Below are 23,375 nucleotides of genomic sequence, written 5' to 3' on the forward strand. Positions count from 1 at the left end.
AACCAAACATTCCAGCATAATGCAGTCAAAGCTATAATTATTTGATATTATTAAATTATCATACCCTGAGCCATGAAGGTAAGAAAATATATAATGTTTTTGTTTTGGTAATTAAAGCATCAAAGTTCTGTAGAATAGAATACTTTACATGTACATTAAAAATATAGTTTACAACATACAATTTGTCTCAACTCTCAGCTGAGGTGTTTTGGGCAGCATTTGTCAGTGTTACGTGTCTCAATGTCCTGTGTGACTCAAAATGTATGCTGTATGTTCAGAAACCAGGGTGAAGTGAAACTGTAGAGTCTACAGTGGACAAACACTGCCAGATACATGTTGGGCACACCACGTATCTGAGTTTAAATTAAGCTTTGATCAATGAATATTAAGAATCCTTTTACAGTTGCCAACCTTCTCGTGACCCCCGGAGTTATATGACTCCATTGGAGGTCATGACCCACAACTTAGAAACTGAAACCTAGAAAAACTGTCAGCTAACATTTCTTCAAGAATTTATTCCATTTTCTATGACTTCCACTGCTTGTATGCTGCACAGTTTTACACTGTGTGACATGTCCCCCAAGGACTCTTATTTGGTTTGTATTTCTTTCTCCTTGTGGTTCATTTTAGCTATATTCTGTTGTTATGCCTTCAGGTTGGCAGAGCCTTACTTCTACAGTGTCTCACTGGTTATGACTCACATTGATCACTTCTCTGTATCACAAATCCCACGTGACCCTTTACTCTTTGCTGTGGTCTCTTCTTTTATGTCTTGCACATACAGAATGCACTTACACTTTAGAATTCTTATCTCCCAGTTTTGTCGCCTCTGTCATTCCTATTGAACGCTTCTAGTTTTTATTATGAATCTTCCTCCCGCTTCTTTTGCGGCCACTGATTTTATCTGATATTAGATTCTCTGCAATTCACAAAGTTGGATCTCTCGTTGTGCTGTATTCCTACAGAGAAAACCTGACTTTATGGTAGATCAACTCACTTGGGAGTCACTTTTATCCTGTTGAAGTCGCTTTAAGCTCCTTTAGGGAAGCTCATATATTTTTTCCAATGACAGTTCCTTATGACATTATGACATGATTTTGTCACCTACAGAAGTCATACTGGAGAACTAAATGATAAGGTGTTAAACATTTCCAGGAGCACAGTAGGCCAATTGTTGCCTGTCAGTGGTCACCACTGGGAGCTGCTTGCTACTTATTATAGTCCATCCAGTATTCTTGTGGTGCATGCTGGGTATTTCCCAGCCCTGTATTCTCCCAAGAAGGTTCCCACTGTCTTCTTTAAGTCTTCCAACATGTGACACCTTCTCCATGAATGTCTCATAGTAACATTCTTGAGTAGAGAAGCACTTCCTTCTTCTTCTCCAGTACTCTATAGTCTTCTTCCTCATTTTATTTTCTCCATAAGAGCGATCACCTTGTAATAGCGACATAATGCCAGTTGATTTTATTTATTGTCTGTGTTTTCCTCTACCAACTCTCACCAGCCATATTTACTACAACCAAATCTCTACAGGGAGATATGTTGCTTGTGCCATTCACCAGTGCCTCCTCAGGGTCTAGAATGGTGCTTGCAATATTAATCGATACTCTGATCAATGATGGTCTGTGATGTTAGAGTTTTAAAGGAAGTACTCCCCAAATGGGCATGTTTTGAACATGTTTTCCCAGTTAGTGATGGTGCTTTGGGAGCCTGTGAAACATCTGTGGGCTGTGGCTCAGTTGGAGGTGTAGATCACTCAGGATGGGCCATTCAAGGTGATGGCCAGGTCCAGGTCTGCCGATTCTCTCTGCTTTCTGGTCAGGAGCCACACCATCAGGAGTCTTGCCTGTGCTTCATATTTTCTACCAGGCTATCACCACCTGATGGCCTGAGAGCCTCTAAGCACGTGAGACAAAATCAGTCTTTCTTCCATTAAGTTGTTTCTGTCATGGTTGGACATGGTGAAGCAGAAGTAACTAATGCAAAATCAATTAAAGCCGGTTGCCATTCCTGAGATTGGCACCAGGAACTGGGAATTATCACCCAGAAAAGAGAACATTTAAAAAACAAAACCAACCAACCAACCAACCAACCAAAAAACAAAATAAAAAACCAAGAAATATGCAGTTCAACACCATTTCTGAACTCAGAAAGTCAGTTAAGGGCCAGTGAGACGGCTCAGCAGGTAAATACACCTGCTGCTAAGATTGAATACATGAGTTTAGTCTCTAGGACCTACATGGTGGAAGGAGAAAACCAGCTCCCACAAGTTGTCTTTAGATTTTCATTCACATGGTTCATCCCTCTGCTCAAGAATAAATAAAATAAATGTAATCATTGTTTTAGATCCAGGTAAGAGACCCGATTAGGTTAAAAGATTCTGAAGACAAACAAAGTTAAGTCCTGAGGTGTGTGTGCCATGCAAGCATTCATTACCTGCTGGGAAGGTCTCCTTGGAGGAGGTGACCTTGGAGGACGTGACCTTGGATGTGAGTTTGAAGGAGGTGCATGTTTTGAAAGGGCTGTGAGGCTTTGGAGCCAGGAAAGTCAGAAAAGACATTCTGAAAATGCTTCCTTTCCATGGTCCCTAAGCACCTACACATCCTGATCTCTGAGTTCAGGACCATCACTTGGGTCCCATCTTTTGGTTGGAGAACAGCCAGTAATGGATGCTATGGAGGAATAGTAACACTATGACAAGAATGAGCTCTCTAGTGATCCACTGTGGTTTGTCACTGCTGTGACAGACTCCTGTGAATGTTAGCAAAGAACAATTCAGGTGTATCACTTCTTATATCCCATTAATCATGTGAATCTCTGGTCTCGAGCCTTGTCACCGCCACACTTCTGGAGGCCACAAGGAAGAATCCACTGTTTACATGTTGAGCTCCTGGAAGCTCTATGCATTCTTTGCCTCCTGACTCCCAGCCAGCTAGCTCATCATTCTGACCTGGGTATCTATCAGACTGCTCTCTTCCTGGTCCTCGCCCACACTCCCTCCCCATTCTCATAAGGATTCTTGTGATGACATAGAAACCAGCTCAGGGTAATCTCCCATTTCAGGCTCCTTAAGTTAAGCACATGTGGGAAGTGGTTCAGCCATGTAAGCCATTATAGGCTCTGGGTACTAAGAGAGAGGCTATTTTTATTGGGTGGGAAACATTCTGGCTACCACAGACTCACAATAAGAGATGAAGTGTCACGCGTGGGGAGAAAAAGGAGGACATCGCATATGGCTAAAGAGAATGAGGTCCAAGAATAAGATGTTTTAAAAACAAATGTAAATGTTATTTAAGTTATTTATTTATATCACCCATGTCTGTGGTTTCTCAGCTGCTAAGAGCTTTTAAGAGTCAATGCTATTTATAATAAAAATAATAAAGCTGCCATTCAGGTGGCTATATATTATGGGCTGAATGTTTGTGTCACCTGCACTTCATATGGTGAAATTCTTAAGCAGGAGACTTTTTGACAGAAGGAGGGTGGAGAGCCATCATGGGATTAGTGACCTTTTAAGGGGTGTAAGAAAGAACTAGCTTTGTTTCTCTTTAAGTGAAGATTCGACAGAAATCCCGTCATCTGCAAAGCAGGAAATGGCCCCTCAGCAAAGTGAATTTGACAGCACCTTCATCTTGGACTTCCAACCTTTAGAAGTATAAGAAAATAAATGTCTGTTGGTTAGGCCACTGTATCTATGGTAACTTTTTGTCACAGGCCAAACTGGCTAAGACAACATATAATCCCACTTAACTGAAGAACAGTCCTACGTGTATAGGTTTCTCATACTTACCCTGTCAGCTCTGTGTGAGAACTAGTCTATATTCTCGTTGGCTCTTTTTGTCACTGGATTTATTAAAGCATCTAAAATAATCAGATTTCAGAACATAGATATTTCAGAAGAAACCAATATAATATCTTAGAAAAAAATTGTTTAAACCAGGCATTTGAAAAAAAAAGTTGGCTTATGCAATCAGAGCATACAACACATTCAAGGAAAACTTGAGAGCATATGGCATTGTGGTGTTTTCAGTTCTGTGTGATGGGCCCACCGTGAACATGAAGAGGAGGTACAAGTTACAGCGAAGCTGTCAGACTACGAACTATGGCGGACGCTGCAAGCGTGGTCTCGGGATGCACTTTGCGATTCATTTTTCTGTTTCTATTTTTTCCTAGTGCTTTATTGCTGTCTCTCATTTCCAGAGACTACAAGTGCTCCTTGCCTGTGTTTAGCACAATACATTTTAACTCCATCATGTTCTTTCCAAGAAGCCGGCGTTCACCTCTGCTGGCTTGCTTGGGAGAAAGAACGTCGACCATGCTAAGGCAGGATGTGGGAGGTGCAAGGTGGGAGGAAGCTGTGAAATTCTGTTAATCTTACCTTTACCTGCCGCTTCATCTTCTTTCTGAACAGCAGTATTGGGGGCGGGGGTAAGATGACCACCAGCTAGGTCCTTCCAACTCTCTTAGGTTTATGCTTAAGTCTGCTCAAACTCAACTTGCTCAATTAGCCATGTGGACTGAACCAGGAGTGTCCTTCTGGACTTTAGCAGTGAAAAAAAAAAAGGTATCTCTAGATCATCACTGAACCTGGGTCATTGAGAGGACTAAGTCTGCCTATGAACCCAGTGAGGAGGACTGGGAGTAATAGAGGCGGGGCAGTGGAGATTGAGATGGAGAGGAACACAGAGGGAAGGAGGGAGGGAGGGAGGGAGGGAGGGAGGGAGGGAGGGAGGGAGGGAGGGAGGGAGGGAGGAAAAGAGGGAGGGAGAGAGACAGTGAGACACAGAATTCTATGCTTTGCAAAGTAAGGTCAGAGCAGCAGACACACTGCATCACCTGAGTGACAGTGACAGACATGTCCCAATTCTGTAAAGGCAGAATATCTGCATAGTTTTCCAGGTGACTCCTGTGCAGCTTAAGTATGACTGACTTAACCCTTTCTGTGTCCCTAAAGGCCCGCTCCCAGTGAGCCCAGCGCTCTGCTTCTAGTCTCATTGGGGATCGGTGGCACAAAGTCCCCAGCCACAATGCAAGGAGATCTTCCTGGACAGAGGCGGGTCTTGCCCAGGATAGCGGGAGCCCAAGATTTGCACCAGAGAACTCCAGGCTCCTGTTCAGCAGCCTGCAAAGAGGCGTGGGAACTGGCGCCCGCCGGCGTCCCGCGCCCCTCGCCTCTTGCTCCTCCCTTCTGGGCTGTCCTCACTCAGGCACCCAGCGGGAGCAAGATCCCACCGTCTGTCCCTCCTAGGCATGCGGTGCCGGTTGCGGATGCTCTTGCTCCCTTTCTCCTTGGTGCTGGTATCTTTGGGCGGCAGCATCGGACGCTCAGGGGCAGGTGAGTGGGGCCCGTGGTCAGGGGCGCCCTCGAAAGGGTCGCAGCTCTGGTTTGCAGGGAGCAGGATGTGGGGTGCGGGGTAGCAGTATTGTACTAGCAGCGTGCTGCAGGGACAGAAGGCAAACTTCGGTTGCCTTCACTGAGTTTGCAGTCCTCAGCTGAGCAGTGTGGCTAGTAAGATGTAGAAGGGTGGGGCTGAGCATCCCACAGGGACAGCCCTGGATGATCCAGGACTGCCAGGCCCTTTGCAAACCTGTGGATAGGAGGAGAGGTAAGATCAAGGACAAAGGTTTTCTTGGAGTCACCCAGCAAGTGCCAAGAAAGCTCTCTCCAACCCCTCCAACCCGCCTAGATAACCTTACCTCTGAGATGGACTTCCTCGAGTCCAGGACCGGTGGGACTGCTTTCTAGCTCTAGTTTGCCACCAGTCACGGTCGGGTCGGGGTGTGTGTGGTTACAGACACCCAGTACAGCTAAGCGGTGCCACTCTCTAAAATCTGCCCCTGGGAAAGAACAGTTGGGAGCATTTCCTGCTGCACCTGTTGATGACACTCCCATAGACAGACCCAAAGATGTCCTGATCTGGGGGAAGGAGCACGACATGTCCCAGGGTAGCTGAGACATGTACAGTTGTTAGGGGGTGAAGTTGCTGGCTGCTGATGTCGACAGAGGTTGTAGGCACCCAGCATTTGAGAAACAGCTGCCTGGGGATTACCAATCCCATCCCATCGCGTCCCATCCCATCGCACAGGTGAACCTGGTCCTACTCCATCCAGGTACAGAAGGCAAGTGTGAAGTCATTTTAATCTTTGCATCTTTGCTTGCCGTTAAGCCAATTCCAGTCACTTTGGAGGAGCCCTTCCAAGGCTCTGGCCCTCAGGATTTGTACCTAACCTGGCCAGCATCTAGCTTGTAGCTGGTCTTCCTACACTACTTCTGAAACAGGATTTAAAGTTACTTGGTGTTTGTTTGTTTTGCTTTATTTTCTTAAATAACTAAGTAGTTATTTCACATCTTGTAGTATAAAGTTATCTTTACATGTGTTTTAGGACAACATTTATCAGTGTACCTTACACCATGATTATAAGAAAGTTACTGTGAATTAAATATCAATAAATGATAGTAAATGACATATGTGCCTTTATAGTAAGCACCTACCTATATTTTAAAATTATTGGAAACCAGTCTGCAGGTGATATCTATAATATATATATGCAGTTTCGGTTCCCAGATAATCTCTGAGACAAAATAATTTTCAGTTGTGACTCACCTAATGGTCTGAGCTTTTGAGCATTGACTGCAACTCTGAGAGATCCTTCTGGAAGGATCTGCTGCAAGAGGTGGCAAAGGAGTCGCCGGCTGATGAGCATCGATTAGCAGCCTCTGCGCCGAGCGGCCTTGTGCCGGCTTAAGCCTTCCATCTCCTTTGTAGGATCACTTATTGCCCAGACTCACTGCGTACACAAGGAAACTGAGGTCACCTTATCAGTGTGTGAGAGGGCGCACTGGGGAAACTGCTGACGGGACCACTCCATGAGCTGGTTAAGATTTCTATTGTAGATGTGGGGTGGGGAGGCAGAGGAGAGAGAGGAGGGGAGGGGATAGAAAGAGAGAAGCCAGATATATCTGGAAGGGTTCAGGGAGGGAGGGAGAGGGAAAGGAAGAGAGAGAGAGAGAGAGAGAGAGAGAGAGAGAGAGAGAGAGAGAGAGAGAGAGAGAGAGAAGCCAGAAGCATCTGGAAGCGTTCAGAGAGGAGATAGAGAGGAAAACATAGTAGCCTGAACATAGCCAGCAGATTGGGCTTTGCCAGGGCAAGGGACTCTGGGCAGAGTGGGAGAAAATAGCTATGTTAAGCAAGATCTCAAGAGATAGAGATTAGGGGATAGTGAAAAAGAATAAGAGGATCAGAGTTAGTGTTACGTAAGTGAGAATGGCCAGTTATAAAGACGGGGAGTAGCTGAGGGGAGAAAGGGTTGGGAGACTGGTGTAGGGGCTTTAGACTGTATGACAGGTACTTGTGACTAGGGACTGAGGGAGCCACCACAAGCTTTACTATGCAGCCACAGGTACAATCGATGGAGCTGTGTAAGTCCCTCCTGCCAGAGGAGAGGAAAGTGACCCCCTTTGGCAGACAGGAATCTTTGTCACAAGTTCCTGAGGAATGCTGGCTTCTATCTAACCACCAGAAATCCTATCGTTTAGGTTGAGCTCACGTCTGGGTAGGTGGACAGCTTGAGACCTACCAGACAGTCAGTAAGCAGTCCAATGAAAACATTCCAACCCAGGTGATCTGCTGACTGAGCCTGTTCCCATAGTAGCAGTTTCCAGACACGGAAGGGTCTCAACAGCTTTATTCAAGTTGCATATTATAGCCTAGATGGAAGACGCAGAGATGCCAAAGGTGGCTGCTAATCCAGGAATATACGGGACTCCTGGTGGGGAGAGAGGTAGTTTTAGTGTTTTTTTTTTTTTTTTTATGAGCCGAATTTGTTTTAAAGTCAACAAAACTGATAACACAGTCTTAGAAGAATGCAAGTAAGATTGGGATACAGTCCCTTGAGAGGAGCCATCTGCTCATCAGCTTTTATGTCCACTTCAACCACTTAGCCATAGCTGCTGCTGGGAGTAGACCTTGTTGAGTCTTCTACTGAGTGTAGAGACTCCAGCAGATACAGACCATATAGCTTATGTCTTCTAGGAACCAACCATTGGCTTTCCCTCTCTAAGAGTTAGCTCAATGCAGTAAAGTAATAGTCAGGTCTTCCTGCAGTTTCCCTCTGAGGACACTCCCCATCAACCTTTTGGCTAACCACTGAACACTGAGCTTAATAAATAGATGCTCATGACTGGAACAGAACAATACAAGTTCAGTGTTTTGCAAATGACTGAAAGCTTCCAAATACCCATAGCATAGCTGTTAGAGAAACATTCTTAAAAGAATGTCATCTTCGATCCTAAACTCCATTCTCATTAAACACGGGTCTGTATACATGTCTAAGATTCAGTGAAAGTCCTTACAGCCTAGCCTTCAAACCTGTAAGTGCTCATATTCCATGGCTTTGAGACCAAGCTAGAGCCGGAAGTACAGCACGCATGTCTGTTGGTACACAACCTTGAGTCTCCCTCAATGAACAGAACAGGCACATAGTGTAAGGGATTTCCTGGTGAGACCAAGTGAGTCTTCCTAGAGGAAAGACATGACATTCGATGGCCTCTTACCATGATGAAGAATTAATTGTCTTGTGCCGTGGAAGCCAGAAACCCTCCTGACTCTGCTCCTTGGTTGTCAACTGCAGGCGAACTAGAGTGTAACAGGACACGGCAAGTGGCTTGTGGTGAGAAGTGCATTCCTGTGACCTGGCTCTGCAATGGGGAACAAGAATGCCCAGATGGGACCGATGAGCAGTGTGGTAAGCACTTAGCAAGATGCTCTCGGGCACCAGCCCTGGTTTCCATGGTCAGGTTGAACGTTCTTAATCTGAAAGTCCGAAATGCTCTAAAATCCAAAATGTCTTAGTACAAACATGTTACCGCAGTGGGGACATTCCATACATGACTTTATGTGATGGGTCTCAGCCAAAAGACAGGTTCTCTGAAAATATCAAATAAAATTACCTTCAGGTTGTCTGTGTGGAGTATATTTGAAACACAAACTACTTGGGAGGCTGAGACAGGAGGATCGCCAAGTCCAAGGCCAGCCTAGGGTATAGCCTGAGTTCAAAACCAGCCTGGAGACGTTATCAGGACCTTGCCTCAAAAATGAAAAAATGGGGAGAGGTTAGCATATAGCATGTGCAAGACCCTAGGCTGATCCCCAATGTAGCACAAATAAATTAGAATTAATTAGATCTGGGTCCCATCCTATGGTATGTTAATGTAGTGGTTCTCAACCTTCCTAATCTGCCTTTAATACAGTTCTTCATGTTGTGGTGACCCTGAACCACAAAATTATTCTCATTGCTACTTAGTAACTGTACTTTTGCTGCTGTTATGAATCATAATGTAAATATATATGTTTTCTAATGCTCTTAGACAACCAAGAGTAGTTGGATCCCCAAAGGGGTTGCAACTCACAGGTTAAGAACTGCTGCCTTAGTGTGTTTAAGTGTGTGTGCTCATATATGCAAAACTAAAATGGAAAACCCTTTAATTTTCAATACTGTGTATTCGGTTGACAGTATCCATCCTCATGATTTTTGTCCCCCCGAGAAGGTATTCAAACATGAAGAGTGGCCACAGGTTCTTATAGACTAATCCAAGAATCTTCGAGTATTAGTGGCAACACTGTAAAAGTAAAGTTTGCACCTTAGATGGAAGCTTAAGCATTGGTGTCTGTATTAGTTTAACCAGACCAATCCAGAGGCTTGTAGGGAAGTCTTACAGATCACAATACTTGAAAAGGTCTTTTGTATGCAAATTGAACAAAAAAGAGTATAAAACTGTTTAGAAGCCAAGTTAACTGTTTAAGAAATATTTTGTTGCTATGAAGCCCCGGTTCTAGGTGCTTAGATTATTCAAAGCCACAGGTGGGTCACCTGAATGGTATTACAGGCAGAAAGATTCTTAAGTGATGAGTCCTACCCTTGTGTCCTGAGTATAAGACAGAGAATAAAGTCCTCATGGACAGAGGAAAATCCCAGTGCATTGGTGTTGATGCCCTTCCTTCCCTATCCCACGTGCTTCCTGGATGGTCACTTGCTGTCTCTAATCTCACATGAAATACCAAACACAATCAGGACTCAAGGTGCAGCACAAGGGTAGAGGGTTTGCTTAGCATGAGCAAGGCCCTGGTTAAATCTCCAGAATCAAATAATAAGCAAAAAGCAAAGAGACAAATGAACACACAGAAGCCTGTGAACGTTCACAGGGTGGAACACACTTCCATGCTTGCTTTGTTGCGTGGCCTTCGTACATTCATACACACTGTGCTAGCTCTCCAAGTCTCCTGACTTAAGTGCAATAATCAGAAGCAAAATCTATTAGTTCTCAGGTTGTCTTAGATCTGCATATAGTCTTAAATATCAAAGGAATTCTAAGAGGTGGACCACCATAGCCTCCAGTCACCTGGAGGGGTCAAAATGTCTCTGAATGGTTAAACGTAATTAAACGTCAAGTCTGTCATGTAAAACCCACCTTTCATGTATGTGTTCATCAGTCATGTGTGACCAGCTATTATTTTAGTCAGAACATGGACAAAGTATTTTTGCTGTCAAAACTTTGGCTAGATAAGAGTGTTCTAAAAGATGGCGGGAAGAGTAGGCTTTGAGGGCTGTTGGCTCATTGCTCCTTGTTAAGGCAGATGTTGACTCTCACTCAGACAGGATCTAAAATCATCTAACAGGCATATTTCTGAGTATGTCTGCAACGGTATTACCATAGTTTAACTGGGGAGCAAAGACTCGCCCTGAAGGTAGGTGGCACTTTCCCATGTACTGACGCCCCAGACTGAATAAATAAAGGGGAAAAGGAGAAACTGAGCCGGGTGTGAACATGCATCTCTCTCTAATTCCTTACTGAGGGTGCAGTGACGAGCCACTTCACACTCTGGCCACCATGCCTTCCTTCTCTGCCACTATAGACCATAAGCCCAAAGAATGTCTTCTTCTGTCAAGTTGCTTCTGTCAAATATTTTTTGTCCCAGCGATGGGAGAAGGAAGTCATGCCATAGGTTATTGCCAGGAGTGTGGAAGGGACCAGCAAGTTCAGGGTCGTGATCAGTGTCAAACTGAGAAGTAATTATTGCTTTGCTATTTAAAATATATGGCATGAAACCCATCCAACTGATGAGTGTCTTCTCCATGCCTGTTATTGAATCCCACCCTGGCCTGTAGAGCAAACATGTCTCGGACACCTACAGGCCTGGCAGTGTGATGGTGGGAAGTGCATTCCTGCCAGCTGGCTTTGCGACGGTGCCAGTGACTGCCCAGATGGCTCCGATGAGGTTTACTGCGGTAGGTACAGCTTACTTTTAAAATTACATCTATTTACTTATGTGTGGGCGCATGTGCATGTGTGTGCCCCATGAACCATCACATGTGTGGAGAGGTCAAAGGACAACTTGGGTTCCCAGGGATTGAACTCATGTCAACAAGCTTAGGTGGGCAAGGACCGGTACCGACGAGGCCATTCCATCAGCCTTGTGAAACTTGTTTTCAACTGTCCGTTCATCATCTCTGCTGACTCACAGCTTGTATTAGCGTCAGCAGTGCTAACTGAAAGTAAGCCATAAAATAGCCTCAGGCTGTGCGTGCTAAGCCACATGCTACATTGCCTTTGGCGTTATAGGAGACTCTTGAAACTGTTTCTTTGTGTTTTCAAAATTATTAACCTTATTGGCTCTCTTAAAACTTCTTTGGAGAGAAGTTTCAGTGCAGAAAGCCATGTCCATATGGCCAATGACGTCTAGCTAGCATCTCTTAGTGGTTCTGTAGTCCAGTTCCAAATCCATGACAGCCATAGCGCTCACTTAGATACGCATGTCCATCACAGTCCAGCAGTCCTCTTCTGCCCACATAATTCCTGCTTTCCAGAGAGCTTGACGGCGGCATGTCCAGACTACAAAATCCAGTCTCCAGGATCGGCTCCGTGTCTGGATGCTGGGGAACCTGGCAATGCCCATCAGAACTGTGAAGAAGGGTCCATAAATGCACACTGTCCTCACACCCGTTGCTTGGTTGGGCAGTGGCAATGCCAAAACAGGGCATGTATCATGGACAGCTGGAGGTGTGATGGCATCGACCACTGTGGTGATGCCTCGGATGAGCAGGACTGCGGTAAGTCTGGCTTCCCTACTGACATTTCAAGGGCGGGGTGTAGTATACAGGCTGCTTTATGTAGTCTACATTTAATCCCCATGGCAGAGGTTGCCATCCTTTCTCTAAGAAGAAGATGCTTCCTAGCAATAGCCAGAGTATAGTTATCCATGGAATCGCAGAGCTGCTTAGATAAAAATCTCTTGTTATATGCTGAATGAGCATCGCCTGGAATGTTCCCAGCGATGAAGAGCAGTCCATAGACAGTCTGAGCATCAGTCTATGAAGGAAGCATAACAACAGGCAACTCCTGCTCTCACATAGTGGTGGGGGAAAATCTCCCACTAAAAGGGGTAAAACCAATCTCAAAGAATGGCAAGTGCCACATTCCTCTTTAAGACAACACCCCCCCCCAGCCCCAGAATAGGGGTGCCTCTGGTTTGTTGGAGAACCAGAATCCCACTCAGTATTTCCCGAAGTTAAGGCTGCACATTGTATCACACTCGGCTTCTAACATTTGTAAATGAAGCACTTCTTAAAGGAATACTCATTTTGGGTCAAGTGGCTGGCTGGCTCTAGGAGCGTTTTAATTCCAACTATTTAAAGTCAGATCAGTCAAGTTTAGCACAGTTTCAATCGAGTGCCCAGATGTCTTGCTATTTTTGTGATTGAGTCTAAAGCCCTGATTCCCTGGAGAAGAAAAAATAAAAAAAAAAAAAAAAAAAAAGAGTAAAGAGTTCAAAATGGTAAGCTTTCCTTTCCAGCCTTCAATTGCTATAGGCTATGGAAATACCTACTGAAAGAGTTGTCTCCTTCTACGCTCCTCCCCTCTAAGTAGTAATGAAAAAGAATGATCAACTTCCTCCATAGCCTCCTGTCCAGAAGGCACTGTGAGCTGCGATGGTGGGAAATGCATCCCAGAGTCCCTGGTGTGTGATGGGAGAGCTGACTGTACAGATGGTGCTGATGAACCCAGGACGTGTGGTAAGAAACTGCTTCCTCAGCGTAAGGCGGGAGACTGGGGAAGACGAGATGACATAACCTAATGCTTTAGTCACAGTATTAATTACTTTTCGCTTGGCTGTGACAAAGTGTCTGGCAGAAGTAATTAAGGGAGCAGGGATTTACTTGGGTAGGCAGTCACAGGCCATGGCTGAAGCTCGCTGTCCAGGGCAGAAGGTGTGTGTAGTTGCTGCTTTTCTCCTCTCTGCAGAGTGGGAAGTAGAGAATTCAGGCTGGAAATGGGGCTGAGGCTGAAACTCTAAAAGTTCTGCTCCCAGCGACCCACTTTTTCTAGCTAGTTCCCATGTCCCAAAGGTCCCACGCTTCCTAATATAGCACCATTATCTTGGGAGCACATGTTCAAACATGAGAATCTGTAGGTGACATTTCAGGTTTCAACCCTAACAGTTATCATTTGGGCCAACTCCTTGAAATGAAACACACACACACACACACACACACACACACACACACACACAGAGTCATCTTTTTCCCTTATATTTAAGTACATTGAGTTTTTGCTTATTACATTAAAGTTCTTGGCTTTGGTCTCATGACTGAGCAAAATCCCCTAACTTGCAAAACAAGGGCAATTCTAAGTTTGTAGCTTTAAGGAGATTAGTTAGCTAAAAACCTATATTCAACACTGCTTCTGTATTCTGGAATAAAGCCAGGAGCGCATCATCTAATGTTGGTAGCATCCATGGATGTCACAAATCTCAACAAGGGCCAGACCCTTAGCCAAGGCTCAATCATTTGTAGCAACATGTCGAGTGTTTACCAGTCTAGAGATCCCTCTGCAGAGCGCCTTGGCTGAGCCTGGTGCACACAGCCGCTTTTGTTCAGCTTTCAGTCTGGAGGTTTCCTATGACCCAACTTGACTTTGCAGATCCAGTACAAGAAAACTACAAAATCAATTAGAGCAATAGAAACCATTTGGCAAATGTCTGGGGGAGGAATGAATCAATTTGTTTAAGAAAGAAAAAATAGAATTCTCCACAGATTTAATTGAGAAAGACCTCAGAAAGCATGTTTTCTGGTGAGGAGGAGAGGTTGCTAAAAAGTAATTCTGGCTTTTTTTTTCTTTTTTCTTTTTTCTTTTTTCTTTTTTCTTTTTTCTTTTTTCTTTTTTCTTTTTTCTTTTTTCTTTTTTCTTTTTTCTTTTTTCTTTTTTCTTTTTAAGACAGGGTCTCTCTGTGTAGCTCTGGCTACCCTGGCTTGCTCTGTAGACCAGGCTGGTCTCAAACTCATAGGTCTGCCTGTCTCTGCTGCCCAAGTGCTGGGAGTAAAGGCGTGGGCCACCACCACCCGGCTGTAACTCTGTCTTTTTAACCTTCTGATTTTCACTAGAAGAGTTACTGTTGGGCCTGCTGGAGAAGAGACTGAAATGACCTCAAGTCATTTGGTCCTCTGTCTCCTGTCTTCCTTGCCTAAGACTCCCTTAAAAGCTTCTGAAGAAACTTTGTACCACAGGAGTTCAAGTGAAGGTTTAAACGCACTAATGACAAGGCCAAGTGTAGGCTTTGTGCCCGAAAGACAACTCATTGTATTCATAAATACAAAATACAGGACTCAGTGTCCTCTTTATCCATACACCCCACAGGAAACACACCAGAGGGTCTTGGCCTCTTTGCAGGAGGAAAATAAATATACCAGCACTTGAAATTGCAGAAAGGCCTCTGGCCAGCTCCTCGACTTCATATCTCTCCAGGGCCACAGTCTTCCCCTAGCCTTATACTCTCAGGCAAGAGGCCAGGGTCAAAGCGTGGCTCTCAGGGGCCATCTGTTCCTAGGCCAGTATACGAGGTACCTGGTACAACATGTCTTGTAAGGCATTAATCTCCACTGACTTCAGTTATCTTGTCCCTACAGGTAAAAACTGCTCCCTGATGAACGGGGGCTGTGAGGGCCCATGCAGTGATACCCACTGGGGTGTTCGATGTTCCTGCACACCAGGGTGGCAGTTACAGCCTGAGGGATGGAGCTGTGGGGGTCAGTATTCCCCTAGCCTGTCTTTTAGAAGCATTCTTAATGTGGTCTAACGTACACAACACGGAGTTTTAGCATCTTAGGTGTTTTAAGTTTTTTGCTAATTGGTGCTTAGATTTATAACAAGCAACCATCACCACCATGCCGTTGTAACTCTTCTCATCATTCCAAACAGGAATTCTCTATCTATGTAACGGTAACCCCTTATGCCCCACGTCACATCCTTAACCTTTAGTAACCTCTCCCGGGGCTTTCTCTCTTTGTGAATTTGTATATTCTGTGCAGCACCGCCACATGAGTGGAGTCACACGATGTTTGTCCTCTTGTGTGCCGTAAGTCATTAGGGTTCAAGTGTCAGCCTTCCTTTCCTATTGAAGCCCAAATTAAATTCTACTTTATGTTTGTGCCTTGTCTTACCTATTTAGCTGTTAATGCTGCATTTGGATCGCATCTGCTGTTTTTGTGATTGTGAGCACCCTCAGCAGGGCTGCTGTTTGATACATTGTTTCCGGTCCCCTGGCTGTGTTCCAGAAGTAGAAAGGTTGGTCAGAGCACCAGGATTTCCTCCAGGATGGCAATTCTCATTCCCTCCTTAACTTGAGTTATTATTCTAGCTTGTGAGACCTGCAAGTCAATTATTGACCAAAGACAAAGTACTAAATTTAGCATCTTGTGGAGCTTTTGGGTTCTGTCCTTGAACAAATACCCTTGTCACTTCACAGCCTCTGCCTAGGACTCCACACCCAGGTCTGGACAGATTCTGAACTTAAAGCCCATAATATGTTTGTCCTTGCTTGATCCTTTTAGCTGGCCCTCCCCAAGCCAGTCAAACCTCAATTCTCATGTCTCTCTTTTGTAAAATGGGATTGTGGAAATATTAGGGCTTAAATAAAATATCCACATGTTTGTTATAATTAATAAAATGAAAAAAAATCAAATGGCTGGTAACCTATAGCATTATCTACAACAACACAGGATGACAGTTTGATTAAAATGCAAATACAAGAGTAACTTGTCCACCCAAAGGTCAGGTTGAGCTCTGCTCTGAGCCTCATCTGTGCACTCAGTACTCTCTTCATGAGGGACCTACAGGCCTACCCACCTGGGAAGGCTATGCAGGAACTTTAAAATTATGTTCTACAATGGTTTTTATATTAAGACTTCATCAGGAGATGTTATGAACCTACTTTGAAGTTTATTATATATAATTATGTTTTAATAAATTTCATTAATTGAATTTAAATCATTTTATTGTTTAAATTAAAGCAATACTTTACATTGTTAAATTTATTAACTCTTCCTTAGAAGCTGGTCATGGCCCTCAGAAGGGTCCAGGTAGGGATGTAGCACAGGTTTTGGTCTCTGATCCATATCAGGGCTTAGCTGGCCAAGAGCTTGACAGACACACATTGATTCACCTCCAGGGACAGAAGAATACTGTTATATTCTAGGACTGTGTGGTTCAGGAAAAATAATGTTTTCTAAGAAATGTCCCCCAAGGAACCATTTTCCTTCCTATGACAAGTGAATAAATCTCTAATAGCTTTGGCATTTATATGATGGAGAATTCTATATGATTTCTGTCGTTGTTTGTTTGAGACACAGTCCCATGTACTGCAGGGTAGAGATGGTCTTACTATGTAGCTGAGGATGAACTTGAACTCCTTGTTTTCCTGTTTTCCATCTCCCCAGTAATGGCTTAATGGGTGTGTGTCACCAGGCTTAGTTTGTGACTACAGACTTTGTAAAGCAACTGTACCTGTGTTATACCTGTGAATGTGACCTTTTCCATCCATTTAAATGAAGTGTTCCGTGGCACAAATAGTGAGCTAACACTGTCCTTTTGTGTACCACATGCCTCCAGGGTTCATGTGTCATGGCTGTAGTTTGAATCATTGTTTTCTAGGCGCTAACGCTTGTCATTCTGAAACAGATTTTGGTGTGACTAGCAAATGGTCTAGCCCAAGGATATTGCTAGATTAACACAGATTGTAATTTATGCCACCCAGGCAGCAGGGCTCCTTATTGTGAAGTTCCTTCCCATTCACAAGAATGGGGACTCCGCGGTGACTCAGTTAACTTTTATGCACTAAAATACTGGAGCCGTAATTCCTGAGTCATCTCTGACTTACGCCTCTCTGTCATCAGATGAAGATGAGTGCTCTCTGGCATATGGTCCTTGTGGCCAACTATGTCATAACACACCAGGCTCTTATACCTGTGGCTGTATTCAAGGTTACCAGCTCTACAATGGCACAGACTGTCGAGTTACAGGTGAGTTTTACAGGCAAAGCAAGCCCAGCTTCTGCTCTGTTGTTAATAGTAATTATAGAGAAAGTAACACAGGTTATTTATTTTAAGGCCTAGTACTAGACACGATGAAGCTTTTCTTTCCAAAGAAGATGCTATTATGACAGGTATTGCCTAACCGGAGTGCCAGTTGCATTGAATGTCTTTAAAGTAACATAGTTACTCTGTAGGCTATAGAAATAGGTGCTCGAGAGACTCAACCAATAGAGTTTTAACTTAGCCTGTGCTTCTTCGCCTCAGGGTGGCTCACATGTAGGTGCTATGTGACAAGCACAGATTAGAGTTCTATCTAGATGAGAGCTGCTGAGTCTGAAATCAAATAAGGCAGTGACACCCCAAAGATGAACTTTAACACGCCGGAAGCTGGGGGGAGGAGGGACTAAGAGAGCCCAGTAGATCCCTTCAGATTATGTTTTGCCTATGCCTTAGGGATAAGCAGACTTGGGTATAGAAGAAGGAATGGCATCTTTTGTTAAAGGGAAAGGCACACAAGAAAGTGTCAGCGTAATACGTTACTATTTTCCTTCTACTGCAGATGATGATGTTAAGATTCTTATAGCAACAGATAAAGAGCTTAGAATCCTGGACCGAAGAACAGGGATCCATGAGATGCTGATCCCTGTAAAGTCAAGGCCCAGCTCTGTTGCTTATGACCTGAACAGAAACATGTACTTCTGGGTGGATAGAGTCCTAAATGTGTTTGTCTTTGGGAGACCAAACTCTGTTCCCCTCTACCCAGGTTTGTTTGTTTGTTTGTTTGTTTGCATTAAAATTTAACTTTTCAAGGCTTCTTATGCTACTTATAATAAAATTCCTGAGATTACCAACCTTAAACAAGAGGACAGTACTTGGGGGTTTAAATTTGGGGGCGGGATCAATTAGTAGCATATCATGATGGAAGTAGGGGGAAGATACTTACTCCATGACAAAAGGAGAGAGGACAAGATTCCCTTAAAGGTGATACCCCCAAATGACCTTAAAACATCCCACTAGGCCCCTCACTTAAAGGTTTTTACTACCCACCAATAATAATGCCACAGGGTGGAGACCAAGCTTTTAACCTATTGGCCGTTTTGTGATACACTCCACATTCAATCTATAAGATTACTTAAGCATAAGTAAGAAGTGCTCATATCTGTATCTGTACATCTGTATCTATATCTATGTATATCTATATGGGCAAGCTTTTATGACTTCTTGTTATGAAGCATCAGAGTATATAAAATCCTGATATGAGACATGCATGTGGCAGGCTAGTTCAGTAAGAGCATTACAGAACATTGCTTGTATATAAGAAAGTACTTTTTAAGAATACAAATCTTAGGGTGTAGCCTTAAGCCACAGAGAGCATTCTCTATCACTAGGTATTTGAGCTTGTGTCCTCAGTCCTTTGACCTCCCTCACTAAGATGAGGGCACCAGCCAAAATTTGTCTCACTAGGTGAGGGCTGGGATTAACCAGACAGCATAGTAAGAAGGGACATGGCACAGTAGGCATAGTGACAGACAGAGCTCATCACAACTCCCAGAGACATCTGTGGTGACTAGTGTCGGAGCTGAGGCCACACACCTTCATAGTCTTTGGTTGTGTTCTCCTTAGATTGTGATTCTCCTCATTTCCATATGCACCTACATGCTGGAGACTCTATGGAATAATTTTGGCCATTATTTCTTGGGTCCTGTATGCCTCATGATATAGATCTAAATCAGTTGTTGAAAGGTCTTTCAAGTATTCTTTCCAACATAAACATAGACAGTAAAGACTACCTCCGTGTAACTCTGTCTCCTGTGTCAACAGAACTTCCACCTGTGAGCAGCATTTCTCTGGACTGGGTCACAGGACTGTTGTACTGGGCCAGCAGCTCTGCCAGAGTCATCTGTGCTGGATTAAGTGACGGCAGAGGCTATGTCAAAATCTTGGAAAAGGATCTTGTGCCCGAGGAGCTAGTGGTGTTTCCTGAAAAGAGGTAAGTAATGTGTCTCTTGGGATGTATGCAAAAAAAAAAAAAAAAAAAAAAAAAAAAAAGTCCCTTGGCATTTTAGATCCTTAAGAGGGGAGCATACTGGCCTTTAGGTTTCCTTTGCCTTACAAAATCCATATTTGGACATCCTAGACTGAATTTCATGTGGCCAAACTTTTCCATGCTTGATAAATATAGGAGCCGAGCTCTCTGGCTTTGGGTAGCAGTACAGAGACAAAGCTCATAGGAGAACACTAAGGGGGTTGTTGAGAAGAACGTGTGTGCACAAGTAAGGCCATTAAAAAAAAAAAAAAACACCTGTGTGTACTCCTGCTGCTTGCAGGTATCTGTATTGGGTAGATCGAGGTGAGAATGGGCTAAAGACTATTGAAACTGCAGGAATGGATGGCTCGGACAGGAAGATGCTGGCAGTCGTGACCACAGAGGAGCCCCTAGGACTAACACTTGATCATGTGACTGGCAGGCTCTACTGGATCAGTGGCTATAAAGAGGTACTGTAGATACACCCAGGGTAATAGGAGCTCTCTTTTGCCAGGAGCTTGGAATGGGTCTGAGGGCTTGTACACTCTTCTCTTACGTCTAGCATTAACCCCATGAAGTAACTTGTGGAGCAAAACAAGAAAAGCCAGGCTTAATTGCATAGCATCTCTGCATAGCGCAGACTGTACCAACAGCTTGGGAGACGTGGTGTGCTGCTGCTGTTGTTGTTGCTTTAACAGACTCTAGAGTCCAACTGCGCTACATTTTTGCAAGAATAAAGGTCATGATTTATGTTGTACCCATGATTCAAGATGGTTTTTTTTTTTTTTTTTTTTTTTTTTTTTTAAGATTTCTGGAAACTTCCATGACACTTTAAAAGTTCTGTACTCAGATTCCCAAGGCCTAATGATGCAGTTTATAATATCCCAATATGGGAAATGACAAACTAAAAGGTCGTTGTGACATAGTGACTAAAAGCAGAAGCTCATAGCCGGATGAGTCACACTCTCAAGCCTCCCATTTCCTAAGCTGTGATTTTAGGCTGATGGGGACGCTCCTCTGGGAGCTCACTGCTCTCTCTGAGAATGCATAAAGCGCCTATCTTCTAAGGCAATCATAGAATAGAGTGAATAGCATTGGTACCATGTCTGGATGTAGAGCAGATGCTATGGTAACCAAAATCTGAACAAGGACCACTTAGTGCACTGACTTTAACAGAGGTCTCTACAATCTTAGATGAATTCCTCCCTATGGACTTGATGCCACAATGATATTTAACCAGCGTCCAGAAATCTCTGGTGATCATAACATCAGTTACACTTGCTGAGGCTACCTCTAGGTCATGAGACTCTAATCCTTCAGTCCATAGAGACAGTGAACGTGGATGGCAGTGGGAGGTACACCTTTCCTCGGGTGTTTTTTGAAGACGAAGACCCCGTTGGCTTGGCTGTATTTGAAAATGCTTTCTTCTGGGCAAATCAAACTCAACTGATCCGTACCTCACCCAGCAGCCTGAAGGAGAGAGAGGTGCTGCTCCATGCCTCCATCTCTGCTTTCTCAGTCCTCCACAAGACCCAGCAACCCAAAAGTAAGCCGGCCACTTGCTTCTGAATTGCTGAGATGGAAACCTCCCAGGATGTGACCTCAGCCTGTGATTGAAACTTGCCATGTTGAGGCAGGGGTGTGTTCTAGTCACTGCCCCCTCCAGTCTTGCATAGGACTTTGGAGTAAGTGAGCAGATCAAAAGCATCACAGAGAAGCTCACTCCAAGTCCTGTGGGCTGTGCTGGGCTAAAACGTCAGCTAGATTGTTAGGGTCTGGAGTATTGAACATATAAGCTCCAGGCTGGAACGTTGGCTCAGCAATTAAGAACACTAGCTGCTCTTCCAGACAAGCCAGGTTCAATCCTCATCACCCAATTTGTGGCTCACAACTGTCTGTAACTGCAAACCCAGGGGATCCAGTACCCTCTCCTGGTTTTCAGAGACACTAGGCAGGTACATGATACACATGCATACATGCAGGCAAAAAGACTCATACACAAAAAGTGGTAAAATCAGTGAACCTTAAAAATTAATTAAGGACAAGAAAACAGACTTTCCTCAGAGGATTCAGATCATGTTCACTGATGTATGGGCTATGATGTAAAAATGGAACAAAATTTGGTACCAACTTCGAAACGGAAACAGAAGGGAGGGATTAAAAGTATTTATTAACACCAGCTGTACATCAGATTCAACTCAGATGCTTGTGTTTAATGTGTCTTTTTGTATCTATAGACCAGGCTGGCTACAAACTCACAGAGATCTTCCCATCTGTCCCAAGTGCAGAAATCAAAGTCATGAATCATCACTAGTATCTTAGAAAGTAACCATGGTGGAGAATACAGACCACTATTAATATATATATATATATATATATATATATATATATATATATATATATATATTCAGCTGGAGCCATGGGTCCTATGTGTACTTCTTGGTTGATGGTTTAGTCTGTGGGAATTCTGGGGGGGAGTCTGATTGCTTGGTATTGTTGTTCTTCTTAAAGGGCATCTCCTAGCAAACCAATGGAATATCCATTTTGCATTTACTCCAAGGGAGAAGGTGAGGTTGGTTGATGTTTATTGGCCCTAGCATAAGACAGATAGACACTTGTCTGACAGCCAGCCAGCATAGCTCAAAGGTCAGCACACCCACTAGAAGGTGACATGTATATTTGGATTCCCTTGAAGGCAGGCCATCTTATCTCTTCTTCAGTTCTGAGTTTTGAGTGGATTTGGACAGGGAAGCTAAAACTGTGTCTACTGTTTCTGTTTAAACAGGCAGACATTCAGCCTGTGTTCCAGGGTCCTGCAGCCACCTATGTCTCCTGTCCCCCATCCATCCCAAGGGGTACAAGTGTGTCTGTCCAGAGGGACTCTTTCTTTTACCTTCTGGTACATGCAGTGGTAAGTTCTCTGGTGAAATGGGTACAGTCCTAGAAGGCTTGCTCCAGGTTAGCCTGGAAATAAGGCAGATCCTTCTGAATCAATCACTTCTGTCCCAAAAAGCTCCTTTGATGACCAGTTTGTGGTCAACACAACTTGATTCCATTTTTGTTTGATCGTTTTGAGATTGGCTCTTACTGGGTAGTTCTGGATGGCAGGGAGCTCATTGTATAGACTAGGCCGCCCTCGGAATCACAGAGTTCTTCCTGCCTCTGCCTCCCAAGGTCTGGGGTCAGCTCCCAGTTCCCTTGATTTAATTTTATAATAAATAGTGCTAAAATGACCTAACAAAAACAGACCATTTGGCCATTTTTAATAGTTTGATGACATGAGAAGCATTCATGTTTCTGTGCAACCATCACCAAGAGCATCTCCAGAACTTCATCTTCCCAAATGATACTCTCTACATCTTAGGCATCGAGACTACTCTCTTTGCCTGTAGCTTCCGTCAACCACCACTCTACTGTCTGTCTGTGATGTGCCTATTCTAGCTACAATACTTGGTGAAATCGTGGGTTCTGTGGCTCTGTTGTATTTCACTTAGAATAATATCTTTAATGTTATATCTCTGTGTTCTAGCATATGATAGAATCACACACTCACTCACTCACACACACACACACACACACACACACACACACTTTTGACTTTTTGAAACAGGTCTTGACACACAGTCTGAGCTGGCTTTGAGTTTACTATGTGACCCATGCTGGTCCCAAACTCTCATTCTTTGTTGCTTGGCTTCCCAGGTGCTGTGATCACCAGTGTGTACCACATCTCCTGATTTCATTCTTTCTTATTTTTCAGTTTCATTTATTCTAGTTGTGAGAGGGGACACATTCCTTTTCAAGCCTAAGTGATATTCTACAGGTTTACATGAAAAAAACCTCACACATAAATTAATAGAAGAAATGTCTTCTATGATCCCGACACATCTCCTGACTTCATTTTTAATCAAAGTCTCTCTCGAACACTGTTTTTGTCCAATACTACTCATACAAATTTCCCGTGTTGCTGTTGTATCTCCAACATATT

General features: G+C 43.8%; 1 protein-coding gene across 2 annotated transcripts in view; it reads left to right on the top strand.

Moving 5' to 3' along the window:
* The first annotated feature begins 4,933 nt into the window (after window positions 1–4,933).
* The window catches only part of LOC117721952 (low-density lipoprotein receptor-related protein 2-like), a 53,320-nt gene continuing 34,878 nt past the window's right edge, over window positions 4,934–23,375 (top strand). For both annotated transcript variants that reach the window (XM_034520840.2, XM_076914030.1), the window contains exons 1-12: window positions 4,934–5,335; window positions 8,632–8,745; window positions 11,167–11,286; window positions 11,866–12,108; window positions 12,958–13,071; window positions 14,962–15,081; window positions 17,227–17,352; window positions 17,924–18,127; window positions 19,186–19,354; window positions 19,692–19,860; window positions 20,711–20,936; window positions 22,176–22,301. In XM_034520840.2, the coding sequence (XP_034376731.1) occupies window positions 5,251–5,335; window positions 8,632–8,745; window positions 11,167–11,286; window positions 11,866–12,108; window positions 12,958–13,071; window positions 14,962–15,081; window positions 17,227–17,352; window positions 17,924–18,127; window positions 19,186–19,354; window positions 19,692–19,860; window positions 20,711–20,936; window positions 22,176–22,301 (1,816 nt within the window). In that variant the 5' untranslated portion in view covers window positions 4,934–5,250. The remainder of the gene's footprint in view (window positions 5,336–8,631; window positions 8,746–11,166; window positions 11,287–11,865; window positions 12,109–12,957; window positions 13,072–14,961; window positions 15,082–17,226; window positions 17,353–17,923; window positions 18,128–19,185; window positions 19,355–19,691; window positions 19,861–20,710; window positions 20,937–22,175; window positions 22,302–23,375) is intronic.

The sequence above is a fragment of the Arvicanthis niloticus genome, chromosome 16 (assembly GCF_011762505.2).
Source record: "Arvicanthis niloticus isolate mArvNil1 chromosome 16, mArvNil1.pat.X, whole genome shotgun sequence".
NCBI lineage: Eukaryota > Metazoa > Chordata > Mammalia > Rodentia > Muridae > Arvicanthis > Arvicanthis niloticus.